We start from the raw sequence: 26,401 nt of genomic DNA, 5'->3' as shown, positions 1-26,401 counted from the left end.
TGTTGTGTTTTCTGTGTGTTTCTGTGTGTTTCTGTGTGTTTCTGTGTGTTTCTGTGTGTTTCTGTTGTGTTTCTGTGTGTTTCTGTGTGTTTCTGTGTGTTTCTGTGTGTTTCTGTTGTGTTTCTGTGTGTTTCTGTTGTGTTTCTGTTGTGTTTCTGTTGTGTTTCTGTGTGTTTCTGTGTGTTTCTGTGTGTTTCTGTTGTGTTTCTGTGTGTTTCTGTGTGTTTCTGTGTGTTTCTGTTGTGTTTCTGTGTGTTTCTGTGTGTTTCTGTGTGTTTCTGTGTGTTTCTGTTGTGTTTCTGTGTGTTTCTGTTGTGTTTCTGTTGTGTTCTGTTGTGTTTCTGTTGTGTTTCTGTGTGTTTCTGTGTGTTTCTGTTGTGTTTCTGTGTGTTTCTGTGTGTTTCTGTGTGTTTCTGTTGTGTTTCTGTTGTGTTTCTGTGTGTTTCTGTGTGTTTCTGTTGTGTTTCTGTTGTGTTTCTGTGTGTTCTGTGTGTTTCTGTGTGTTTCTGTGTGTTTCTGTGTGTTTCTGTGTGTTTCTGTTGTGTTTCTGTTGTGTTTCTGTTGTGTTTCTGTTGTGTTTCTGTTGTGTTTCTGTTGTGTTTCTGTTGTGTTTCTGTGTGTTTCTGTGTGTTTCTGTTGTGTTTCTGTGTGTTTCTGTTGTGTTTCTGTGTGTTTCTGTGTGTTTCTGTTGTGTTTCTGTGTGTTTCTGTTGTGTTTCTGTGTGTTTCTGTGTGTTTCTGTTGTGTTTCTGTGTGTTTCTGTTGTGTTTCTGTGTGTTTCTGTGTGTTTCTGTGTGTTTCTGTTGTGTTTCTGTTGTGTTTCTGTGTGTTCTGTTGTGTTTCTGTGTGTTTCTGTTGTGTTTCTGTGTGTTTCTGTTTCTGTGTGTTTCTGTGTGTTTCTGTTGTGTTTCTGTTGTGTTTCTGTGTGTTTCTGTGTGTTTCTGTGTGTTTCTGTTTCTGTGTGTTTCTGTGTGTTTCTGTTGTGTTTCTGTGTGTTTCTGTGTGTTTCTGTTTCTGTGTGTTTCTGTTGTGTTTCTGTTGTGTTTCTGTGTGTTTCTGTTGTGTTTCTGTGTGTTTCTGTGTGTTTCTGTTGTGTTTCTGTGGTTTCTGTGTGTTTCTGTGTGTTTCTGTGTGTTTCTGTGTGTTTCTGTGTTGTTCTGTGTGTTTCTGTGTGTTTCTGTGTGTTTCTGTTGTGTTTCTGTTGTGTTTCTGTTGTGTTTCTGTTGTGTTTCTGTTGTGTTTCTGTTGTGTTTCTGTGTGTTTCTGTGTGTTTCTGTTTGTGTTTCTGTGTGTTTCTGTTGTGTTTCTGTGTGTTTCTGTGTGTTTCTGTGTGTTTCTGTGTGTTTCTGTGTGTTTCTGTGTGTTTCTGTTGTGTTTCTGTGTGTTTCTGTGTGTTTCTGTTGTGTTTCTGTTGTGTTTCTGTGTGTTTCTGTTGTGTTTCTGTTGTGTTTCTGTGTGTTTCTGTGTGTTTCTGTGTGTTTCTGTTGTGTTTCTGTGTGTTTCTGTTGTGTTTCTGTGTGTTTCTGTGTGTTTCTGTGTGTTTCTGTTGTGTTTCTGTGTGTTTCTGTTGTGTTTCTGTTGTGTTTCTGTTGTGTTTCTGTTGTGTTTCTGTTGTGTTTCTGTGTGTTTCTGTTGTGTTTCTGTGTGTTTCTGTTGTGTTTCTGTGTGTTTCTGTTTCTGTGTGTTTCTGTGTGTTTCTGTTGTGTTTCTGTGTGTTTCTGTTGTGTTTCTGTGTGTTTCTGTGTGTTTCTGTTTCTGTGTGTTTCTGTGTGTTTCTGTTGTGTTTCTGTTGTGTTTCTGTGTGTTTCTGTGTGTTTCTGTGTGTTTCTGTTGTGTTTCTGTGTGTTTCTGTGTGTTTCTGTTTCTGTGTGTTTCTGTGTGTTTCTGTTGTGTTTCTGTTGTGTTTCTGTTGTGTTTCTGTGTGTTTCTGTGTGTTTCTGTTTCTGTGTGTTTCTGTGTGTTTCTGTTGTGTTTCTGTGTGTTTCTGTGTGTTTCTGTTGTTTCTGTGTGTTTCTGTTGTGTTTCTGTGTGTTTCTGTGTGTTTCTGTGTGTTTCTGTTGTGTTTCTGTGTGTTTCTGTGTGTTTCTGTGTGTTTCTGTGTGTTTCTGTTGTGTTTCTGTGTGTTTCTGTGTGTTTCTGTGTGTTTCTGTTGTGTTTCTGTGTGTTTCTGTGTGTTTCTGTTGTGTTTCTGTGTGTTTCTGTTGTGTTTTCTGTTGTGTTTCTGTTGTGTTTCTGTTGTGTTTCTGTGTGTTTCTGTGTGTTTCTGTTTCTGTGTGTTTCTGTTGTGTTTCTGTTGCTGTTTCTGTGTGTTTCTGTGTGTTTCTGTGTGTTTCTGTGTGTTTCTGTGTGTTTCTGTTGTGTTTCTGTGTGTTTCTGTGTGTTTCTGTGTGTTTCTGTTGTGTTTCTGTGTGTTTCTGTTGTGTTTCTGTTGTGTTTCTGTGTGTTTCTGTGTGTTTCTGTGTGTTTCTGTTGTGTTTCTGTGTGTTTCTGTTGTGTTTCTGTGTGTTTCTGTGTGTTTCTGTGTGTTTCTGTTGTGTTTCTGTGTGTTTCTGTTGTGTTTCTGTTGTGTTTCTGTTGTGTTTCTGTTGTGTTTCTGTTGTGTTCTGTGTGTTTCTGTTGTGTTTCTGTGTGTTTCTGTTGTGTTTCTGTGTGTTTCTGTTGTGTTTCTGTTGTGTTTCTGTGTGTTTCTGTGTGTTTCTGTGTGTTTCTGTTGTGTTTCTGTGTGTTTCTGTTGTGTTTCTGTGTGTTTCTGTGTGTTTCTGTGTGTTTCTGTTGTGTTTCTGTTGTGTTTCTGTTGTGTTTCTGTGTGTTTCTGTTGTGTTTCTGTGTGTTTCTGTGTGTTTCTGTGTGTTTCTGTGTGTTTCTGTTGTGTTTCTGTGTGTTTCTGTGTGTTTCTGTTGTGTTTCTGTGTGTTTCTGTGTGTTTCTGTGTGTTTCTGTGTGTTTCTGTGTGTTTCTGTTGTGTTTCTGTGTGTTCTGTGTGTTTCTGTGTGTTTCTGTTGTGTTTCTGTGTGTTTCTGTGTGTTTCTGTTGTGTTTCTGTTGTGTTTCTGTGTGTTTCTGTGTGTTTCTGTTGTGTTTCTGTGTGTTTCTGTTGTGTTTCTGTGTGTTTCTGTGTGTTTCTGTGTGTTTCTGTTGTGTTTCTGTGTGTTTCTGTTGTGTTTCTGTGTGTTTCTGTGTGTTTCTGTTGTGTTTCTGTGTGTTTCTGTGTGTTTCTGTTGTGTTTCTGTGTGTTTCTGTTGTGTTTCTGTGTGTTTCTGTTGTGTTTCTGTTGTGTTTCTGTGTGTTTCTGTTGTGTTTCTGTGTGTTTCTGTGTGTTTCTGTGTGTTTCTGTTGTGTTTCTGTGGTTTCTGTGTGTTTCTGTGTGTTTCTGTGTGTTTCTGTTGTGTTTCTGTGTGTTTCTGTGTGTTTCTGTGTGTTTCTGTGTGTTTCTGTTGTGTTTCTGTGTGTTTCTGTGTGTTTCTGTGTGTTTCTGTGTGTTTCTGTGTGTTTCTGTGTGTTTCTGTGTGTTTCTGTTGTGTTTCTGTGTGTTTCTGTGTGTTTCTGTTGTGTTTCTGTGTGTTTCTGTGTGTTTCTGTGTGTTTCTGTGTGTTTCTGTGTGTTTCTGTGTGTTTCTGTTGTGTTTCTGTGTGTTTCTGTGTGTTTCTGTGTGTTTCTGTGTGTTTCTGTTGTGTTTCTGTGTGTTTCTGTTGTGTTTCTGTTGTGTTTCTGTTGTGTTTTCTGTGTGTTTCTGTGTGTTTCTGTGTGTTTCTGTTGTGTTTCTGTGTGTTTCTGTGTGTTTCTGTGTGTTTCTGTTGTGTTTCTGTGTGTTTCTGTTGTGTTTCTGTGTGTTTCTGTGTGTTTCTGTGTGTTTCTGTGTGTTTCTGTGTGTTTCTGTGTGTTTCTGTGTGTTTCTGTGTGTTTCTGTTGTGTTTCTGTGTGTTTCTGTTGTGTTTCTGTGTGTTTCTGTGTGTTTCTGTTGTGTTTCTGTGTGTTTCTGTTGTGTTTCTGTTGTGTTTCTGTGTGTTTCTGTGTGTTTCTGTGTGTTTCTGTTGTGTTTCTGTTGTGTTTCTGTTGTGTTTCTGTTGTGTTTCTGTGTGTTTCTGTGTGTTTCTGTGTGTTTCTGTGTGTTTCTGTTGTGTTTCTGTGTGTTTCTGTTGTGTTTCTGTGTGTTTCTGTGTGTTTCTGTGTGTTTCTGTGTGTTTCTGTTGTGTTTCTGTGTGTTTCTGTTGTGTTTCTGTGTGTTTCTGTGTGTTTCTGTTGTGTTTCTGTGTGTTTCTGTTGTGTTTCTGTGTGTTTCTGTGTGTTTCTGTTGTGTTTCTGTGTGTTTCTGTTGTGTTTCTGTGTGTTTCTGTGTGTTTCTGTGTGTTTCTGTTGTGTTTCTGTGTGTTTCTGTTGTGTTTCTGTGTGTTTCTGTTGTGTTTCTGTTGTGTTTCTGTTGTGTTTCTGTTGTGTTTCTGTTGTGTTTCTGTTGTGTTTCTGTTGTGTTTCTGTTGTGTTTCTGTTGTGTTTCTGTGTGTTTCTGTTGTGTTTCTGTTGTGTTTCTGTGTGTTTCTGTGTGTTTCTGTTGTGTTTCTGTTGTGTTTCTGTTGTGTTTCTGTTGTGTTTCTGTGGTGTTTCTGTTGTGTTTCTGTTGTGTTTCTGTTGTGTTTCTGTTGTGTTTCTGTTGTGTTTCTGTTGTGTTTCTGTTGTGTTTCTGTTGTGTTTCTGTTGTGTTTCTGTGGTGTTTCTGTTGTGTTTCTGTTGTGTTTCTGTTGTGTTTCTGTTGTGTTTCTGTTGTGTTTCTGTGTGTTTCTGTTGTGTTTCTGTGTGTTTCTGTGTGTTTCTGTTGTGTTTCTGTTGTGTTTCTGTTGTGTTTCTGTTGTGTTTCTGTTGTGTTTCTGTTGTGTTTCTGTTGTGTTTCTGTTGTGTTTCTGTTGTGTTTCTGTTGTGTTTCTGTTGTGTTTCTGTGTGTTTCTGTTGTGTTTCTGTTGTGTTTCTGTTGTGTTTCTGTTGTGTTTCTGTTGTGTTTCTGTGTGTTTCTGTTGTGTTTCTGTGTGTTTCTGTTGTGTTTCTGTTGTGTTTCTGTGTGTTTCTGTTGTGTTTCTGTGTGTTTCTGTGTGTTTCTGTTGTGTTTCTGTGTGTTTCTGTTGTGTTTCTGTTGTGTTTCTGTGTGTTTCTGTGTGTTTCTGTTGTGTTTCTGTTGTGTTTCTGTGTGTTTCTGTGTGTTTCTGTGTGTTTCTGTTGTGTTTCTGTGTGTTTCTGTGTGTTTCTGTTGTGTTTCTGTTGTGTTTCTGTGTGTTTCTGTGTGTTTCTGTTGTGTTTCTGTTGTGTTTCTGTGTGTTTCTGTGTGTTTCTGTTGTGTTTCTGTGTGTTTCTGTGTGTTTCTGTTGTGTTTCTGTTGTGTTTCTGTTGTGTTTCTGTTGTGTTTCTGTTGTGTTTCTGTTGTGTTTCTGTGTGTTTCTGTTGTGTTTCTGTTGTGTTTCTGTTGTGTTTCTGTTGTGTTTCTGTTGTGTTTCTGTTGTGTTTCTGTTGTGTTTCTGTGTGTTTCTGTGTGTTTCTGTTGTGTTTCTGTTGTGTTTCTGTTGTGTTTCTGTTGTGTTTCTGTTGTGTTTCTGTTGTGTTTCTGTTGTGTTTCTGTTGTGTTTCTGTTGTGTTTCTGTGTGTTTCTGTTGTGTTTCTGTTGTGTTTCTGTTGTGTTTCTGTTGTGTTTCTGTTGTGTTTCTGTTGTGTTTCTGTGTGTTTCTGTGTGTTTCTGTGTGTTTCTGTTGTGTTTCTGTGTGTTTCTGTTGTGTTTCTGTGTGTTTCTGTTGTGTTTCTGTTGTGTTTCTGTGTGTTTCTGTTGTGTTTCTGTGTGTTTCTGTTGTGTTTCTGTTGTGTTTCTGTTGTGTTTCTGTGTGTTTCTGTTGTGTTTCTGTGTGTTTCTGTTGTGTTTCTGTTGTGTTTCTGTGTGTTTCTGTGTGTTTCTGTGTGTTTCTGTGTGTTTCTGTTGTGTTTCTGTTGTGTTTCTGTTGTGTTTCTGTGTGTTTCTGTTGTGTTTCTGTTGTGTTTCTGTTGTGTTTCTGTGTGTTTCTGTGTGTTTCTGTGTGTTTCTGTTGTGTTTCTGTTGTGTTTCTGTTGTGTTTCTGTTGTGTTTCTGTGTGTTTCTGTTGTGTTTCTGTTGTGTTTCTGTGTGTTTCTGTGTGTTTCTGTGTGTTTCTGTTGTGTTTCTGTTGTGTTTCTGTGTGTTTCTGTTGTGTTTCTGTGTGTTTCTGTGTGTTTCTGTTGTGTTTCTGTTGTGTTTCTGTTGTGTTTCTGTTGTGTTTCTGTGTGTTTCTGTTGTGTTTCTGTGTGTTTCTGTTGTGTTTCTGTTGTGTTTCTGTGTGTTTCTGTTGTGTTTCTGTGTGTTTCTGTTGTGTTTCTGTTGTGTTTCTGTGTGTTTCTGTGTGTTTCTGTTGTGTTTCTGTTGTGTTTCTGTTGTGTTTCTGTTGTGTTTCTGTGTGTTTCTGTGTGTTTCTGTGTGTTTCTGTTGTGTTTCTGTTGTGTTTCTGTGTGTTTCTGTTGTGTTTCTGTTGTGTTTCTGTTGTGTTTCTGTGTGTTTCTGTGTGTTTCTGTTGTGTTTCTGTTGTGTTTCTGTGTGTTTCTGTGTGTTTCTGTTGTGTTTCTGTTGTGTTTCTGTGTGTTTCTGTGTGTTTCTGTTGTGTTTCTGTTGTGTTTCTGTTGTGTTTCTGTTGTGTTTCTGTTGTGTTTCTGTTGTGTTTCTGTTGTGTTTCTGTGTGTTTCTGTGTGTTTCTGTGTGTTTCTGTGTGTTTCTGTGTGTTTCTGTTGTGTTTCTGTGTGTTTCTGTGTGTTTCTGTGTGTTTCTGTGTGTTTCTGTTGTGTTTCTGTGTGTTTCTGTTGTGTTTCTGTTGTGTTTCTGTTGTGTTTCTGTTGTGTTTCTGTGTGTTTCTGTTGTGTTTCTGTGTGTTTCTGTTGTGTTTCTGTGTGTTTCTGTGTGTTTCTGTGTGTTTCTGTTGTGTTTCTGTGTGTTTCTGTGTGTTTCTGTGTGTTTCTGTGTGTTTCTGTTGTGTTTCTGTGTGTTTCTGTTGTGTTTCTGTTGTGTTTCTGTTGTGTTTCTGTTGTGTTTCTGTGTGTTTCTGTTGTGTTTCTGTGTGTTTCTGTGTGTTTCTGTGTGTTTCTGTTGTGTTTCTGTTGTGTTTCTGTTGTGTTTCTGTTGTGTTTCTGTTGTGTTTCTGTTGTGTTTCTGTGTGTTTCTGTTGTGTTTCTGTGTGTTTCTGTTGTGTTTCTGTGTGTTTCTGTGTGTTTCTGTGTGTTTCTGTTGTGTTTCTGTTGTGTTTCTGTTGTGTTTCTGTGTGTTTCTGTTGTGTTTCTGTGTGTTTCTGTTGTGTTTCTGTGTGTTTCTGTTGTGTTTCTGTGTGTTTCTGTGTGTTTCTGTTGTGTTTCTGTTGTGTTTCTGTGTGTTTCTGTGTGTTTCTGTTGTGTTTCTGTTGTGTTTCTGTTGTGTTTCTGTGTGTTTCTGTTGTGTTTCTGTGTGTTTCTGTTGTGTTTCTGTGTGTTTCTGTGTGTTTCTGTGTGTTTCTGTTGTGTTTCTGTTGTGTTTCTGTTGTGTTTCTGTGTGTTTCTGTTGTGTTTCTGTGTGTTTCTGTTGTGTTTCTGTGTGTTTCTGTTGTGTTTCTGTGTGTTTCTGTGTGTTTCTGTTGTGTTTCTGTTGTGTTTCTGTTGTGTTTCTGTTGTGTTTCTGTTGTGTTTCTGTGTGTTTCTGTGTGTTTCTGTTGTGTTTCTGTGTGTTTCTGTGTGTTTCTGTTGTGTTTCTGTGTGTTTCTGTGTGTTTCTGTGTGTTTCTGTGTGTTTCTGTGTGTTTCTGTTGTGTTTCATTTTTAAAGTCAGTAATTGTGGTCTTTTCCTTTTTGCACATTGAGAAATGTTTTTTTTTGTATTGGGGTGAATTGAGTACTTCACTTCCATGTAAATGAATTGCTCACAGCTGACATCAATGAATTTCCTATAGTAATTGTAACTAGTGAGAATCCTATAAAAGACCTCCCTCACTTCAGTAAGATGTTTGTCAAGGGTGGTGTCGACACGCAAGGAGATATTTCCCACGCTGCCTTGCAAGGGAAGACATACGCTGTGACGTAGATGAGGCTATGTGGGCAGACAGACGGCAAAGAGCAGATCAGTAAAGCTATATAGATCTCATTCTCTGCTTTACTGCTGATTTACATCATTTTTTTCCCAGTGTATTGCTATTCATCTTTTGTTTCTGTTACGGTGCTCTACTGAAAATGAGACAATAAAAACAATGGCATAGTTACAGTAACACACTGTGTTTCCTATATGTAAGTTTGTTTCTCCCAACTTGTCAGTTTTCCGTTCAGTTTCCAATATCGATAGCTTGAGGTTTGTGTATTGATGATTGTAGTCAGTATTTAGTGTGCCACTTAGTAATGACTGTTCAAATAGTCTTCTAATGAGCTGACAAATGTTTGTTTTTGGAGAAGGTATCTGGTTTTGGAAGGGGTATTTTTAGTTTTGAGTGCCTTAGAGCACTTTGCAAGAAATGTATATTGTTATGGTAGAATGTGTTGTTATGGTGACAGTTATGAAAACACATTTGTCTCATTAGAGGACAATTTGTTCTGTTTCGATCGACTTATTCTTTTTTGTGACCAGTATTTTCAGTTTTGGTCATGTAAGTGCATTTTGCAAAAGATATTCAGAGTTATGGCAAGTGTGTTTCTGTTTAGATGGCTATGCTCTTGTTTTGAAGAAATGAATTTTGATTCTAAAAAGTGGGTTTAGCGATTGAGAAAAACTGTAAAGCTCATAAACACGAAGAAGAACGACTTCCCACCTCAGGAAAGGGGGCTAACCGAGGAGCCCCTGAATGCACCATCATATGCCTTCGTTTGAAATACAACACCTAATAATCTTTACGTTGAAAGAGAAAGAGTTTGTGACGTGCGTCCTCTTCTCCTACCTGCCGCCCATCGATGGCGCCTCTCATCTCCTTGAACGAGGCCTCGAACTCTCCGATGTAGTCGTGTTTCCCGTTCGAGTCCCAGTCCCACACCGTGCACTGACGGGACAAAAAGACACGGCGAATTATAAACTGATTAGGAATAAAAGACATTGGAATCATCAGAGCACAGGTTTCAGTTTGTGATTAATTGAAACCTCGTCACACTCATTATCGCTCCGTCACACGAACATCACGTTACAAACTGATTCAGCGGCACTTTGTAAAACGATGTAACTCTAATTAGACGTCTCTGTCTCTTCCTCTGAGGTGAGATTTAACAGACGACTGAAAACAGATTTTTTTTTCTGTTGCAGCTCATTCAGAAAATAAAAACCTGTGAAGGAGACAGGCTGAGACTGAAGAAGGAAGATTATTTCTGAAGAAGCCTGATAATGAAACGGGTCGTTGGACGTTTTATTGGAAAAGGAGAGAAAAATGAAGCATTAAGGGAACGTGTCGTGCAAAAGAGGGTAAGCTGATTCGACACACAAAATATATACCTCACGAAGTCCTGCTGGACCTGCGTCACATGACCAGCAGAAACAGGAAGTGAATAAATCAGAGGAGCTGAATCCAGGACAGTTCATGAAAAATAGATCGTGCAAGAAGAAGGCAAGTATATTTATATTCACACACACACACACACGCACACACACACACACACACACACACACACACACACACACACACACACACACACACACACACACACACACACACACACACACACACACACACACACACACACACACACACACACACACACACACACACACACACACACACACACACACACACACACACACACACACACACACACACACACACACACTGTTTCTCGCTTGAGGCCAGGAAAAGGCTCTGTGACCTTTTGACCTGTGCTGGACTATGGTGATCTGATCTATATGAATGCACCTGCCCATTGCCTGGTCAAGTTAGATGCTGCGTATCACAGTGCTCTGAGATGTGTGACAAACTGTAAAGCATTAACCCATCACTGTACCCTGTATGCAAGGGCTGGTTTGCCTTCACTAACTGTACGGAGGCTCAGTCACTGGTACATTTTTATATACAAAGCCATGTTAGGGAAACTTCCATCCTACATCTGCTCCCTGATCTCACGGTGAATTGTAAGTGGCTACTGCCTGAGATCGCATGCTGTGGTTTTATTAAATGTGCCAACTGCTAGGACTGTCTTAGGGAAGACAGCTTTTAGATGAGCAGCTCCTCAGTCTTGGAACAGTCTGCAATTGAAATGGAAACTGAACAATCTGGTTCCACTAAATGTTTTTAAAGCTCGGTTGGATGCTACTCAATCGGAAGCTGTTGGTACCTGCTCATGTGGATAGTTATTGTAAATGATGCTGTATGAAATCCTTTTGTTGTTCTGTTTATGTTTTTATGTTTCATGTGGAACCAACTTGAGCAGGTCTCCCTTGAAAAAGAGATCAATGATCTCAATGGGAGACACCTGGATAAATAAAGGTTTGAAATGAAATGAAAGTGGAGCGTTTACATTCTCCTGATCCTTCAAACGGAGCGTGAAGCTGTGACGTGTTTTAATGAAAGTACTTCACTACATTGTAGCTTGTTGGTATTCACACCACATTTTATTTGCGCATCGTTAAATAACTTAGCTATTTAACAACCTAATAATCCGGCTGTATAAGGACAATAATATTAAGGAGTTTTGCTTCTCTTCTGTAATTTAACCATGTGCATTGTATTCTGTTAGCCGTGTCAGAAGTGACATGTTAAAGACTGCTTTAGTTGTGCAGATTGTACACATGTGAATTACAACACTGAAGTAGAAAGTTAATCAAACTAGAAACCTTCCAATGGCTGCAGTAGATGTGCTTCCAGTGAGGCAGTCCCAACACTGAAGAAGTATAATGTCCTGTTCACTAACTCGTCGCTGCTGTTTGTCTTCTGGTGACTCGCGTGTCTTTAAATGTCACGCTAATGAAACAAATTAAAGTGGAAGTGAGGAGAGGGGCGGATAAAGTGAAGGAGGTTCAATGTGAGGCTCTTCTCCCTTCTGACGGCCATTAGGAGTCAAGTGGGCGAGCGAGCCAAATCAGCCAATTACACACAGCGTGGGAGAACATGTGTGTATTTGTTAGTGTGTGTGTGTGTGTGTGTGTGTGTGTGTGTGTGTGTGTGTGTGTGTGTGTGTGTGTGTGTGTGTGTGTGTGTGTGTGTGTGTGTGTGTGTGTGTGTGTGTGTGTGTGTGTGTGTGTGTGTGTGTGTGTGTGTGTGAATGCATTAGTGTGAGTGATGTGTGTTTGTGCTCATTAATCACAACAGCAGCAGTGATGGCTGTTACAAAGCCTCCCTCCTCTTCCTCCTCTTCCTCCTCTTCCTCCTCTTCCTCCTCTTATACACACATATTAATTAGCAGAGTGTCTGTGTTTAAGCAGAGGAATGTCTCTGGTCTCTACCTGAGAGGAAGCACGCTGAGTTTTAATGAGCCGTCACAATCCCAGCTTCATTCACTCAGCTCTCGGAGAATTTAATCTTAATTAGAGGCCTTTTCTCACATCAATTGCTCTTCCATCTGAACCCAGCCTCTGCTGAAATATGGTAAGAAATGCATTTTCACTTATTCGGTTTGTATACACTGTGCTATTCATAAAAAGATTATGAATATAAAACAAAAATACCAGACTTTCACCCTGGAGACCGTTCGCAATGTCTAGAGTGAAACCAGAATATCATTATTTTATATTTTAACATGTAACTTCACTTCCACAGAATGAAACCACTTCCGTGTTTGTTTAAAAGAGAACTCTTAACAACCAGCCATCCAACCAAACAACAAACCATCTAACAAATCACCCAACAAACCAACAAACCAATAAACAAACCAACAAACAAACAAACCATCCAACCATCCAACAAACCAACCAACCAACCATCCAACAAACAAACAAACAAACAAACCATCTAACCAACCACCCAACAAACCAAAAAACTAACAAACAAACCAACCAACCAACAAACAAACAAAATAACAAACAAACAAAAAAACAAACAAACAAACAAACAAACCATCTAACACATCACCCAACAAACCAACAAACAAACCAACAAACAAACAAACAAACAAACCATCCAACCATCCAACAAACCAACCAACCAACCATCCAACAAACCAAAAAACTAACAAACAAACCAACCAACCAACAAACAAACAAAATAACAAAAAAACAAAAAAACAAACAAACAAACAAACAAACCATCTAACCAACCAATTAATCAACCAACCAATCAACCAACCAACCAACCAACCAACCAACCAACCAACCATCCAACAAACCAACCAACAAACTATCAAACAAACCAACCAACCAACCAACCAACCAACCAACCAACCAACCAACCAACCAACCAACCAACCATCCAACAAACTATCAAACCAACCAACCAACCAACCAACCAACCAACCAACCATCCAACAAACCAACCAACCAACCAACCAACCAACCAACCAACCAACCAACCAACCAACCAACCAACCAACCAACCATCCAACAAACCAACCAACAAACTATCAAACAAACCAACCAACTAACCATTCAACAAACAAACAAATAAACAAACACACCAACCAACCATCCAACAAACAAATAAACAAACAAACAAACCAACCATCCAACCAACCAACCAACCAACCAACCAACCAACCAACCAACCAACCAACCAACCAACCAACCAACCAACCAACCAACCAACCAACCATCCAACAAATAAACAAACAAACAAACAAACCATCCAACCAACCAACCAACCAACCAACCAACCAACCAACCAACCATCCAACAAACAAATAAACAAACAAACAAACCAACCATCCAACCAACCAACCAACCAACCAACCAACCAACCATCCAACCAACTAACCAACAAACCAACCAACAAACTATCAAACAAACCAACCAACTAACCATTCAACAAACAAACAAATAAACAAACACACCAACCAACCATCCAACTAACAAACAATCAAATAAACAAACCAACCAACCAACAGACCTTTGAAAGATTGAAAGACAATACTAAACCATGGGAATCAAAAAAGAGACTTTCCATCCAATATGTGGACTAACATATGAAAACACAGCGCACAGAACCATCTGCTGCCGCTTGCAGCCCAACACAGGTTTCACTACAGGACAGTGAAATACTTCCTCTTGATAAATCTTGCTTTAAATAAACCCCCAGTATTTCTCAGCCTGTGTCAAGGAGCATCTGTAGTCCTCTAGTGGGTTCACACAACTGACGCTGTTATAATGAGGTGAAGCTGAGAGCTCCAAGGTGATTCAGAAACAACTGGTTTAAATAAAGACTAACTGCAGAGTGAAGCTGAGCAGAAACTCACTTTCATAACCGTCTCCTCCAACACGAAACGTTGTTTATCAAACCCTTAGGGATCAGACGTCAAAGAACACAACACCGACACACACTACAAAGTACACACCAAACAAAAACAACAGCATGAAGTGCACTGCAAATACACTGTGGAATAAGAGCAGTAACCGTGTGCTTCTGAGCATTAAAGCAAACCTATTATTAAACATATTTAGAGTTAAGGACACTTGTTGTATTGAAGACAATGTATACACGTTGTACACACCACAGGTGAATATGGTAGAAAATGTAACTGACAGATATGACTATGAAACTCCCCCACATCTTTGCTGACATTAACACAATTATTTTTTATGTTAGAAGTTTTCTGACATGTTTTGTTTGAATGTGCATGAAACGGAGGTGATCTTTGGGGCCGTAGATCTCGGCCTCCGTTACGAGTAGTGTATCTTTGTTGGTGGAGAAATGTGTGTAGTGTTTGCATCTGTCTGTGTTTTAGGTTGTCTGTCTGTGTTTGCTGGTTTTATGTTAAAAGTGTTCCCCTTCCCCATGTCTGTGGCTGTTGATTGTGTGCGCCTGGTGCCCTGTGTTGTCTCCCCCCCCCACCTGTGTCTAATTGCTGATTAGTGTGTGTGTGTGTGTATTGAGGCTCTGTTGCCCTGTCTGTTTTGAAGCTGGTAGTGTGTGTGTGAGTTCCTTGTGGCTGCAGGATGTGTTCAGGGAGAACAGCAGGATTGAGGCTGTGAACTCTGTGCACATGATTTTAATAAATCAAAAGCAATAGGACGGACGGTGAATGTGTACCTCTCGACTCACTGAGGGGAAAACACCTCATCTCAAACGTGAACAAAATGTAATTGAAATCAAAAAATGTCTCCAAACTGCTGTGTGTGTTTGTGTTACTGACATTGTGGGGACCGTTTACCTTTTGGGGACAGTATGCACGTCCCCATAACGTCAGTAGGAATTTAAGTAATTGCAATTTTTTTCAAAACACACACACACACACACACACACACACACACACACACACACACACACACACACACACACACACACACACACACACACACACACACACACACACACACACACACACACACACACACACACACACACACACACACACACACACACACACACACACACACACACACACACACACACACACACACACACACACACACACACACACACACACACACACACACACACACACACACACACACACTCCAGTTTTCATTTCACTCCGGTGGTTTTATATTTTCATATATTCATGCAGGAGCTTCAGTGAGCAAGTGAGCGTGTGTGTGTGTGTGTGTGTGTGTGTGTGTGTGTGTGTGTGTGTGTGTGTGTGTGTGTGTGTGTGTGTGTGTGTGTGTTTGTGTGTGTGTGTGTGTGTGTACCTGCAGCTTGCGGTCATGGTCTCCGCTGCAGAGCGAGTTGAGAGAAACTTTGAAGGTTTTCCACACCGGGTTCAGATTATTCATCACAGTCTGAGAAACATGAGAGATTTTAAATATGCGTAAAACATATAACAAGGATTCAGACATTACTACACTTTTCATAACTTCTCCCAGTAGCTGCATAAGAATGAAGGTTAGCAATTAAACTACATTCTGAAAGTCACATCAGGTCAATACTGTTACATCATTTACCAAAATAAGCATAGACGGCGCGTGAGGCTCAGGTTTGGGAAGGCTAAATCACTTTTTGTACCTGACGCTGCCCGCCTCCGGCGTCTATAGAAAAGAGCTCAACTCAGTGAAAGCACCACCTGCTGACCAATCAGAGCTCAGTGTGCAGAGCTTAAATCTATCAAGTCATATTACAGGACAAAGGAAATACAGTTTAAACTGCCGTATGCAGGGAAGACGCCGACGTGTCGCACTTATCATTCATATCACACTGATCTCACATCATCAATAAGATCATCAATATCACATCATAATGTATCATCTCCTTATCTGAGTCAGCTGAGCCGTATCTGGCCGTGCAACACTCACAGTGTCACATACTGTATGCAGAAGTATTATTTGAAGCAACACATTAAGTTGAGGAAACACTCGAGTCAAATGTAATGAAAGTCAGATGGTGTCTTAGACGGGGCAGTGTCATACAACTGTTGCGCTTTCAAACACTCTGTAGTTATTTTTGAACCAGTTGTTCTGTGTTCACCTTGCAGGTGCAGCTATGTGGCTCTGATCCTGGATACAGTGTTTAAGTCATGGATGGTTAAAGTTCATATTTGTCTAATATTAGTTTACTTTTCATTAATGAAGTATGACGCTGCACTGTCATTACACTTGTCCCTGTTTGTGATTGGTCAAATGTAGCTAACCCCGCCCCTTTCACGTGAACGCGCTCTCAGCTGGAGAGAGAAACCCTGGCTTGATTTACTGAGTTGATAACCAGCGTCGTAGGACCGCTTAGCGACATCTCGTTTGTTAGGGTTAGTTAAGATAACTCAAACATATCCAGGGTCTGTTGAGCTGGCTTCAGGGCACAGGTGGCTGCATGGCCACGCTAATGTCAAAGACACAAACATTATACATTATATTTTTATTTTACCAGGATGCAGTGACACAAATATTTGGGAAGGCTTAGCCTTCCCAAGCCTACAGTACCCGCCGCCCCTGAAAATAAGCATGTTGTTTGTTGTCCCAACCCAGTCTCACGGCATTTAGTGTTATAGTCACGACATTTAGACCCCATTTACACGGGAACGTTTGCGTTTACGCACCGTATGCGTTTTCAAAAAAGTATTCCGTTCACACGCATTCGATTCATTAAGGTGTCCGTTCACACAAGACCGCTGGAAACGCTGGAAACTCTGTAGTACATATCCTGGGCCTGTAAGTGGACGAGGGAACCGTCCAGCAGAGTTTCAGTTAACATTTTTTTGCGTCGGTCAACATGTCCGTTAAAGTTTAAATCTTCCGTACAAAATTAGAATAGTGCCGGTCAGAGGTCTTCTTTGTTATTTATTGAGCTTTAAAACAAATTGATAACGACTCTATAATAATATAAGAATAATAAACAGAGCCTCTCTTTTCCTCCCCCTCTTCTGACAGCCGGCTGCTCAGCAGCTGATCTCTGAGAGGGAGACGTGGGGAGAGGGAGACGTGGGGAGAGGGAGACGTGGGGAGAGGGAGACGTGGGGAGAGGGAGACGTGGGGAGAGGGAGACGTGGGGAGAGGGAGGCGTGGGGAGAGGGAGACGTGGGGAGAGGGAGGCGTGGGGAGAGGGAGACATGGGGAGAGGGAGGCGTGGGGAGAGGGAGACGTGGGGAGAGGGAGGCGTGGGGAGAGGGAGGCGTGGGGAGAGGGAGACGGGGGAGAGGGAGGCGTGGGAGAGGGAGGTGTGGGGAGAGGGAGACGGGGGAGAGGGAGGCGTGGGGAGAGGAAGGCGGGGGAGAGGGAGGCGTGGGGAGAGGGAGACGTGGGGAGAGGAAGGCGGGGGAGAGGGAGGCGTGGGGAGAGGGAGAGGTGGGGAGAGGGAGACATGGGGAGAGGAAGGCGTGGGAGAGGGAGGCGGGGCTATTTCCTCGTTATCAGAAACTGATCGTAGAGAGGCACGGAGCCGTTTTTAGGTCCATCCACCTTGGGACCCGTTATCGACCCGTCCGTTTTTTTATCGTTTTGTTACGGCCTCGTGTGAACGGGGTCTTAATCTATTGATTCGTGTTCACCAGAACGATTATAAAAGCAATGTATTTCTATTGGTAGTATGTTTCGTGCCTGCACCACGTATTTTTGTCCGGTCGGGTCTTGGAAGACCGGAAGCTGTGGGGTTCATAAAAACATGTTCTTACTCAATATCTCACCCTAAGCCGAACGCTGACCCTTTTATTTGAAATAGTATAATGTCTGACTTTTTTTGCTGTCGGCGAGGAAAATAAATGTATTTTTTGTCTCTTTTTTTGATTCTAATTTGTTATAATTTGGTGCAGACACGAAACATACTACCAGTAGAAATACATTGCTTCTAAAATCGTTCTGTGTCAGAATACTGAAATCTGTATTTTTTTTAATCTGTCTTTCCTTCTAATTTTTTATTATTTACATTGCTTTTCAAATCGTTCTGTGTGACACGTAAAAAATGGCGAAATTGTGTTCGTGAACACGAATCAATAGATTAATTTTGTGATTATAACACGAAATGCTGTGAGACTGGGTTGAACATTGACAATAAACAGCGAACGTTAACTAAGAAAAGTCAACTAAATATACAAAAATCAAGCAAGCTAGTTTTAATAACAAATAAAGTTAGGTTATATCAGTTAACATTAATTAATTACAGATAATGTTAATTATTAGCAGCTAAAGTTATCATCGAACAGCTAATGTAAGCTAGGCTCCTCTTGTTTTCTTGTTTGTTAAAGATCAATAAGATGAGATTTATTGATCCTAAATTGGGAATCTTTTTTGTTGTTAAAATGTTTTTGTTACGGCAGCATGTTCATCAAGGCATCAAGGAAAATAAAAAGAGCAGAAAGCAAACAAATAGAAAATAGAAAAAACTCAAAATGTAAAATAAAACAGAGCTAAAAAGTAAAATACTTTCAAGTCGACCGTGAAGGATAGGAATCAAACGCTATGAAAGGCCAAATTACAGCTACAATTTAAAAGTAGGATTGTTTTTACATTCAGTGTGCAAGGAAGGCAGTAAATGTAGTGTGAAGAAGTGTACCTCCGTTCTGTAGACGAGTTGCATCGTGGCGTCATCGTTCACACGGTAAATCTCCAGAAACGGGTCGGACTTAGTGAAGAAATCCTGCAGACACACACACCGCCATATTGAATTAGACAGAGAACAGGTGGAGAGGACTTGTTTTGGGAAACAGGTGGTTGCATTTCCCGGGATCAGATATGTATTTACAACAGCAGGAGGTTCCTATCGAACGTTTCTCTCACATCTCAAGAAGCTTCTTGAGTTGCGTAAAGAAAGAGTTTGAGAGGTTTTGCATCTGCTTATTTCTGCGATCATTTACTCGACCACCAGGCGCTGTCGACACTTAAAATGGAGCCGCAGGAAAGAAACATGGAGCCTTGAAACGTCCCGTAGCTTCAGTTTGAATGAGAAACTGTCAGAGAGTTTGTTACTCCGAGTTTCTAGAACAAGATGTGCAGAAGTTACAGATACCACACACACACACACACACACACACACACACACACACACACACACACACACACACACACACACACACACACACACACACACACACACACACACACACACACACACACACACACACACACACACACACACACACACACACACACACACACACACACACACACACACACACACACACACACTCCTGTTTCTGTCACTTGAGAGGACATGGATTACATTTACTAACCCTAGCTTAACTTTAAATGAAGCTTTCACCCTGAAATGTGATTGACATAATGAGGACGTTCATCGTGTCCCTGAAAGGCACACGAGTCCCCACAATGTGAGTAACACACACTTTCTCACACACACACACACACACACCCAGCTGTTACCTTGTCGTCCAGTTTCCTTGCGCTGAACGAGAGCTCGATGTAGTCGTCGTTCCCTGTCAACTCTTCTGCTGTGATCTGCAACACACACACACACACACACACACACACACACACACACACACACACACACACACACACACACACACACACACACACACACACACACACACACACACACACACACACACACACACACACACACACACACACACACACACACACACACACACACACACGTTATTACTCTCATTACCAAGGACACCAACATTATTATTCTAATATTCCCACTCTCTGAGAACGAACAAAACAACATGCAAGTTCCTTCAAAACCAAATAAGCTTTAAGAGAGGAGGAGATAATGAAGGAAGGAAGGAATAATACAAGAGGTTAGGAAACATGGAGACTTTAGAGAAAGGAATGGAAACAAAAAGGGAGGATTTGAGAAAGGGAGCAGACGTGGAAGAGTAGGAAGCATTGGGGAAGAAGGAAATCGTAAATAGTCAATGAAAAGAAAGGAAAAGGAAGTTTTAGAGAAACAACCAAATAAAATAAAGAAGGAAACATGAAGGGAACAAGAAAGGAGGCAAGAGTGGGAAGGAAAGCAACAAAGCAAGGAAGAAGTATAGACTTAAGAAACAGGAAGAACAAAAAGAAAGGTCAGTCATTTCAGTTTTATAGAAAGAAAGAAAGAAAGAAAGAAAGAAAGGAAAAGGTATTGTTGCGCACGGACATTTTAGTTAACCGGACTTCCTGTTGATATGGAATACGAAGACATTTTTTTAAAATAAAATAATACTTTATTCTGAGTGTGCTTGCTTTTCTCTTTGGAGGTCATCACATAACAGCATTGTAATACACGGTTCGGCTGCATTACATATTACAGATCTGCCGTAGTTCTCTATTTATAGAGCCCTGATGAGGAGACTTCTAGACAAACAGGAATAACTGCCGCCAACACTGAATATTTGACGTGGATCATAAATATATCAGCAATCAAACAAAATCTTACATTTCTTTTCACAACACGTCTCCTCGCAGGATCAACACTAATTCAGCTGACTTTCATATTTGATCCAATCGGTATATCGGTATATGTACTGTACACCGTAATGGTGCACAGCTGATAGAAAGGGACACCTGGTGGTTAAAGCACGTTATTGAAATGTATAATTTTTATTATTAGATATTAATAGGAGACACAGACAGACAAACTAATAAGGCTTTATTTAAACATTAAAGAATACTTTAGGTTAAGGTCTTATTTTGAATAAGAAAAAAGCTTTGGGGGTGGGGCTTCAACAGTTTAAAAAAGGAAGAACGGGAAATGGAGGGGTAAAGGAAAAAAAAAAAAAAAAAAAAGTCAGAAACAGAGATTTAGAAGCTCTGATTCCCCGCTCCGGAAATCCTTTCCAAATGAGACCCTCTGAAGCGTCTCCTGTGTCCCCCGAGTCGAGGAGACATGGAGAGGGATGTTCCAGCTGAGAACTCAGCCGAGACTCAAACAGCTGATTGGAAAACCTCCAGCAGAAAATCCCACTTCCTGTCTGACGGAGGCTTCACCTCTCAGACTGCAGAGAGACCTCAGGAGGAGAGAGACCTCAGGAGCAGAGAGACCTCAGGAGCAGAGACCTCAGGAGCAGAGACCTCAGGAGCAGAGAGACCTCAGGAGCAGAGAGACCTCAGGAGGAGAGAGACCTCAGGAGCAGAGAGACCTCAGGAGCAGAGAGACCTCAGGAGCAGAGAGACCTCAGGAAGAGAGAGACCTCAGGAGGAGAGAGACCTCAGGAGGAGAGAGACCTCAGGAGCAGAGAGACCTCAGGAGGAGAGAGACCTCAGGAGGAGAGAGACCTCAGGAGCAGAGAGACCTCAGGAGGAGAGAGACCTCAGGAGGAGAGAGACCTCAGGAGCAGAGAGACCTCAGGAGCAGAGAGACCTCAGGAGCAGAGAGACCTCAGGAGCAGAGAGACCTCAGGAGCAGAGAGACCTCAGGAGGAGAGAGACCTCAGGAGCAGAGAGACCTCAGGAGGAGAGAGACCTCAGGAGGAGAGAGACCTCAGGAGCAGAGAGACCTCAGGAGGAGAGAGACCTCAGGAGGAGAGAGACCTCAGGAGCAGAGAGACCTCAGGAGGAGAAAGACCTCAGGAGGAGAGAGACCTCAGGAGCAGAGAGACCTCAGGAAGAGAGAGACCTCAGGAGGAGAGAGACCTCAGGAGCAGAGAGACCTCAGGAGCAGAGAGACCTCAGGAGCAGAGAGACCTCAGGAGGAGAGAGACCTCAGGAGCAGAGAGACCTCAGGAGCAGAGAGACCTCAGGAGGAGAGAGACCTCAGGAGCAGAGAGACCTCAGGAAGAGAGAGACCTCAGGGGCAGAGAGACCTCAGGAGCAGAGAGACCTCAGGAGGAGAGAGACCTCAGGAGGAGAGAGACCTCAGGAGCAGAGAGACCTCAGGAGGAGAGAGACCTCAGGAAGAGAGAGACCTCAGGAGCAGAGAGACCTCAGGAGCAGAGAGACCTCAGGAGGAGAGAGACCTCAGGAGCAGAGAGACCTCAGGAGCAGAGAGACCTCAGGAGGAGAGAGACCTCAGGAAGAGAGAGACCTCAGGAGGAGAGAGACCTCAGGAGCAGAGAGACCTCAGGAGCAGAGAGACCTCAGGAGGAGAGAGACCTCAGGAGGAGAGAGACCTCAGGAGCAGAGAGACCTCAGGAGGAGAGAGACCTCAGGAGCAGAGAGACCTCAGGAGCAGAGAGACAAAAACACACTCACCGTGATGATGGCTTTCCCCACCATGCCTCCGGGCCTGAGCAGGGCTTTGCACAGCTTCCTCTGAGAGATGATCTGCGCGCACACACACACACACACACACACACACACACACACACACACACACACACACACACACACACACACACACACACACACACACACACACACACACACACACACACACACACACACACACACACACACACACACACACACACACACACACACACACACACACACACACACACACACACACACACACACACAGGTTATTAGACAGATACAGATATATTTTCCTCTTGTGGATTTGCTTTGGCTTCTCGTCAACATTTAAATGAACAAAACACACTTTAAGGTCTGTGCAGCGTGGTTTCAATCACTGTTCACTCCGATTGGCTGTTCAGGTAGCGAATCAGTGCATGAGAAGCGAAGCGGAAGTGAAGAAGGCACACACAGACGGCTATTATTTTTCATTTTCCAGTACCGCACTAAACATGTTTTCGATTATAAGTTGTTATGTGAAACAGTCTGTGACGGACGAGAGTGAAAATGGAACGCACACTATTCGTTGTTTGTTTATATCACGCAGTCTGTTCTTCTTCTCTCGGTTATCACACAGTCTGTCTTCCGGTTGCCTCTTTTGAATGACGAATACACACTACCGCCGCCTGCTGGTAAGGAGAGTTATTGCCACTCACGCACAGGGGCGGACTGGGGGGGAAGTGACCCGGGGATTAATTGACAGACAGGCCTTAATGCGTGGCATGTATCGGCCGGCCGGCGACGAAAGTATGTTACTTAACAAAAAACCTGCATTTAAAGTTATCTTGGAGCATTATTCATTTAGTAATCATCACCTGAGCCCTGGAGTTGCCAAGAGCAAAATAGTTACAGCATATATTTAGTGATTTTAATGTTAACAGATCATTGATGCAAAAACATTTTGACCCCATTTGCCTGACTTGACACATGGAATAAAACATGGGCGTAGGAAGCATCCTCAATGTGGGTGAGACAATTTAACAGGGGGTGTGGGCAGGTGGTGGACCTCACCTCCTCTAGGGGGGTCCGGGGGCAAACTCCTCCGGGAAGATTTTTTTAAGACCAAATGTTAAAAGCATCAATCTGGTGCACTTTGAGAGCAACATTAGGGACTAAATCCATGGATACATCTGAACACCCATATGAAACAGAACTCTAAACAGACTTACTTTTTCTTTCAACATTTATTTGAACAGCAAGTGGAGGCAAAGTGACTGCACCCAAAACAATCAACCTGCTAGCAACTAGCCTAAACTCAGCAACAGAATGTGGGCAACACGTTCTTCTCCACAGCCGTGCGACCTCTGAGTCAGACGTCACTTCCCCCTTTTCTATCCTACGTGTACAATCCCCCTGAACCCCGTTTCCCCTCCGGCCCACGCACAATGGCCAGTCCGCCCCTGCTCACGCATGCACAGTGCGTACGTGCTACTTGGCCGTCGGCTGGAGTCTTTGCGGTGTGTTCCATTGCGACTGTTTGGCCAAGGAGACGTGAGGCGGCACAACAGTCGGGTCCGTCGGGACGTGTTCTTTGGTGTCAGTGTGGTGTGCAGGGCCTTTGTAGCTCAACCTTAGCCTCCTCTGTGCGGGGATTGGTGAACAGTTCCTCCCATCTGCCTTTAAGCAGATTGTCTCCTCTGTATGAAGCGCTGTGAGTTGTTGAGATCTTGATATCAGGTTGAATAATTAAAACGAAAGTTAGTTATAATCAAATATAGTCAATTATATTCTTGTATAACCCAAAATGAAAATGCTTCATATGTTATGTTTTTCTATATTTACAGTTTAAACAAAGTGGTTTGTTAAGTTGAGTGTGAGGCCTATAATGATTTATGGGTGTCACTGATAAGGGAGAGGCAGTTTCTTCCCTCTCCCCTCACAGCAGTACACAGGGAGGGGGGCTCTGGACTTAAGGAGAAATACATTGAGGCCCCAAAAAGGTGGTTATGTCAAAGCTGAGAATAATATTCTGCAAGTCCTGCAGAGTAGGGGTCATGTCCTTTTTACACAAACATGAGAAGGTGTGTCTTATGCCATAGCCATAGAATGTGTCTGGTCATGACCAGTCCTGTACATCAGAGGCCACGCCCAGTTTCCACACATATGGGTATAGAGGAGGGGTCTTAGGTTTTTATGTCCTGTTGTTGAGCACAAAGACACTGGCAGAGGGGGAGCAAACTGAGAGGGGGGGGGGGGTCCCCTGGTAAGCTCTCTCCGTCAGAGCTGGGTCTTTGCTCTCGCTAAGGTTCTCTCAGACTTGCTAAATATCTCTCTAATTTCTTGGTGGAATGATTTGATGTTTGATGGGTTTTGAATGTTATTCCCGCCACCTGTCTGAAAACATAGGTATGGAATTGATCTGAATTGATTTGAATTGATCTGAATTGATTTGAATTGATCTGAATTGATCTGAATTGATTTGATGAGTGAAAGTTTGAATGAGCTTTTTATTATCACCGGTCATTTATGAGGAAATGCCTCTAAATTCTATCTGGAGATTTAAACATCACAACTGAATTGGGCAGTTTAAATTACAATTTAGTGATAAATGTAAAACTGTGAATTAAAGTTTCATATTAGAACATGATCACATGATAGGTTTAGTTTGATTATAATGTTGTAAAGAGAGAAGGTAAAAACCCTGTATTAGTTTGGATCTTTTTTTTTCAAATAAACTGATCCCACATTTTGGACTGGGACAACTTAAAGACATCTGCGCTCTCCTCTCCTGCTTCAAAGGTACGATGCACCCTGCCACACTCACACTCAGGTAGGGCCACACCTCATTACTGATATCAGAATCCTTCGGGATCGCTTAAACAGATTTAGAGAGTTGTCTGAATTGAAACAGCAGTTCATTGAACCTGGTTCTTCAGGAGTTAGTAGAGGTGAGATCTTGCTGACGGTGGTGGATCTGAGCAAACTGTAAACTGACTTAGACTCAATAACTTCGGTTAGGTCAATTAGTAGGTCTGCGTAATTTCCCGGAATAAATTATCAGGGCCTCCCGACTCTTACAGAGTCTCTCTGGCTGTTTCCGTCGTCAGCCATCCGTCCATCTGCTGCTGGCAGAGAAACAAACGAGGCTTTCCCCGAACTCTTCCTCTTCCTCTTCCTCTTCCTCTTCCTCTGCATGGTACCGCTCTTCCAACACCAATCCACAGCGTCAGCGCACAGTTTATAATGAGAGCACCAGCAGATGGCTTCCTCTCCCTGTCCGTCACGCTGATCAACTCTATGTTTACGGACGGACCTTGAAATAAATCTAAGAGCGAATCAATAACCCTGCTGGTATTAGTATGACGGTATAACAACGTGTTCATCTTCTTCTGTTGTGTGTTTAAAACTCCTCAATGAGCTTCACCTTTCAATCAATCAATCTATTGATCTATAATTCTGACGAGGTTTCAATCATTTGAGAGTGAAGCGATTCTATATGTTCTTTGTTTTTAAAGAGCATCTTGCAGGTTTTTATTTTTTCTACATTTATGCTTAAACTTGCTTGAAAATTACAATTAAAAAAGTGAATGTAGGATTTGATATGTTTTACGAGACATAAGGAATTCAGAGGGAAAGGAGCTATTTTGAGCTCTGCTCTTAAAAACTGCTTTTTTTTAAGGTCATACGTCAAACGCGTCATATTACATCACACAGGGGACACATCTCCGCTCTCTGACCGCGGGTATAGTTAGTAGTTGCGTTGAGTTGAGCGGTTGTGTTTTAGTGAGCTGGTATTTTTCGGTAGTTTCACATTGTATTTCACCATTTATAATCATGGTGCAGTATTGTGTTTGTGCAGGTTGCACAAATACCAGCCTGTCAGGACATCGAGTCCACAGTAAAAAGGACCGCAGCTAGCGTTCGTTCCTGGGTGCGTTGTGCATCCACCTCCCTGCAGCACATACTCTCCACAGCTTTATCAGGAAACCGTATTACTTCTCTCCCCCCCCCTCCGCTGCTCTCTCTCTCCCCTCCGGTACACGGCACCGTAAGACATAGTGTGGAGTTTCATTAGGTAACGCTGTGGTGGCTGTCCTGCTCCAGCCGTCTCCTTTGTGTTTGTTTGTTTCCCCCTGTCTGTGTTGTTTGTGTGTGCGTGGTGGCTGTCACTCCTGGCTCCCGGCTCAACCTCCACCCACCTGCTGCAATCAGCTGTGCACCCTCCCCGACTACACACGCGAGATACGGCTGATACTTGCGCATTAGTTTCTGTTATGGATCAGTATCAACAGTCCTGCCACTAACGTTACTATATTATCAATGCTACGTTAGTTATAGCCTGATATATGATAGCTAACTTCACAATGTTGTGATGTGACGTTAGCTAACATTCTGTAGCTAACGCCGGTCACTCACCAAGACAGCTGCCCAGTTCTCCACTGGTTCTCCTCACACCACAGCTCCGTTTCTCTCCGATGGCCGTTATTTCTTCTAATCCTTGGCTGCTCCTGGTCTCTTGGAGCCTAGCAGGCTCATCATTATAAGGTTGTGGTCCGTCATATGCATTCGAATATTCATGTTCAACTTCTTCTGTGTCTTCTGTGTCGAAACTAGCATTGGGATCCATGTTTATTAATACGTTACACCGGCCGCTCTCCCCCTTGTGTCCCCCGTGTTACGTCACACGCGGGAGGTCACGCGCCGAGGCTTTTTTATGCTGAAGTGAACATTTCTTACAAAAACTACGCCAGATGTCACTGTAGTGGATATTTCTGTATATTCATCATTTTCCTACACATTTATTCACAGGTGT

The 26,401-nt window shown here is 42.2% G+C and overlaps 1 protein-coding gene across 2 annotated transcripts in view; it reads right to left on the bottom strand.

Moving 5' to 3' along the window:
• LOC307027184 (copine-4-like) overlaps window positions 1-26,401 on the bottom strand; it is a 79,618-nt gene that overhangs the window by 38,364 nt on the left and 14,853 nt on the right. For both annotated transcript variants that reach the window (XM_079695385.1, XM_079695386.1), the window contains 5 exons: window positions 21,607-21,678; window positions 18,844-18,918; window positions 18,020-18,103; window positions 14,734-14,823; window positions 8,915-9,013 (listed from right to left, as the gene is read on the bottom strand). In XM_079695385.1, the coding sequence (XP_079551511.1) occupies window positions 8,915-9,013; window positions 14,734-14,823; window positions 18,020-18,103; window positions 18,844-18,918; window positions 21,607-21,678 (420 nt within the window). The remainder of the gene's footprint in view (window positions 1-8,914; window positions 9,014-14,733; window positions 14,824-18,019; window positions 18,104-18,843; window positions 18,919-21,606; window positions 21,679-26,401) is intronic.

This window comes from Notothenia rossii, assembly GCF_949606895.1.
Source record: "Notothenia rossii genome assembly, contig: scaffold_182, whole genome shotgun sequence".
NCBI classification, from domain to species: Eukaryota; Metazoa; Chordata; class Actinopteri; order Perciformes; family Nototheniidae; genus Notothenia; species Notothenia rossii.
The sequence above is the reverse complement of the archived record's forward strand: the minus strand, read 5'-3'. Positions and strand labels throughout refer to the sequence as shown.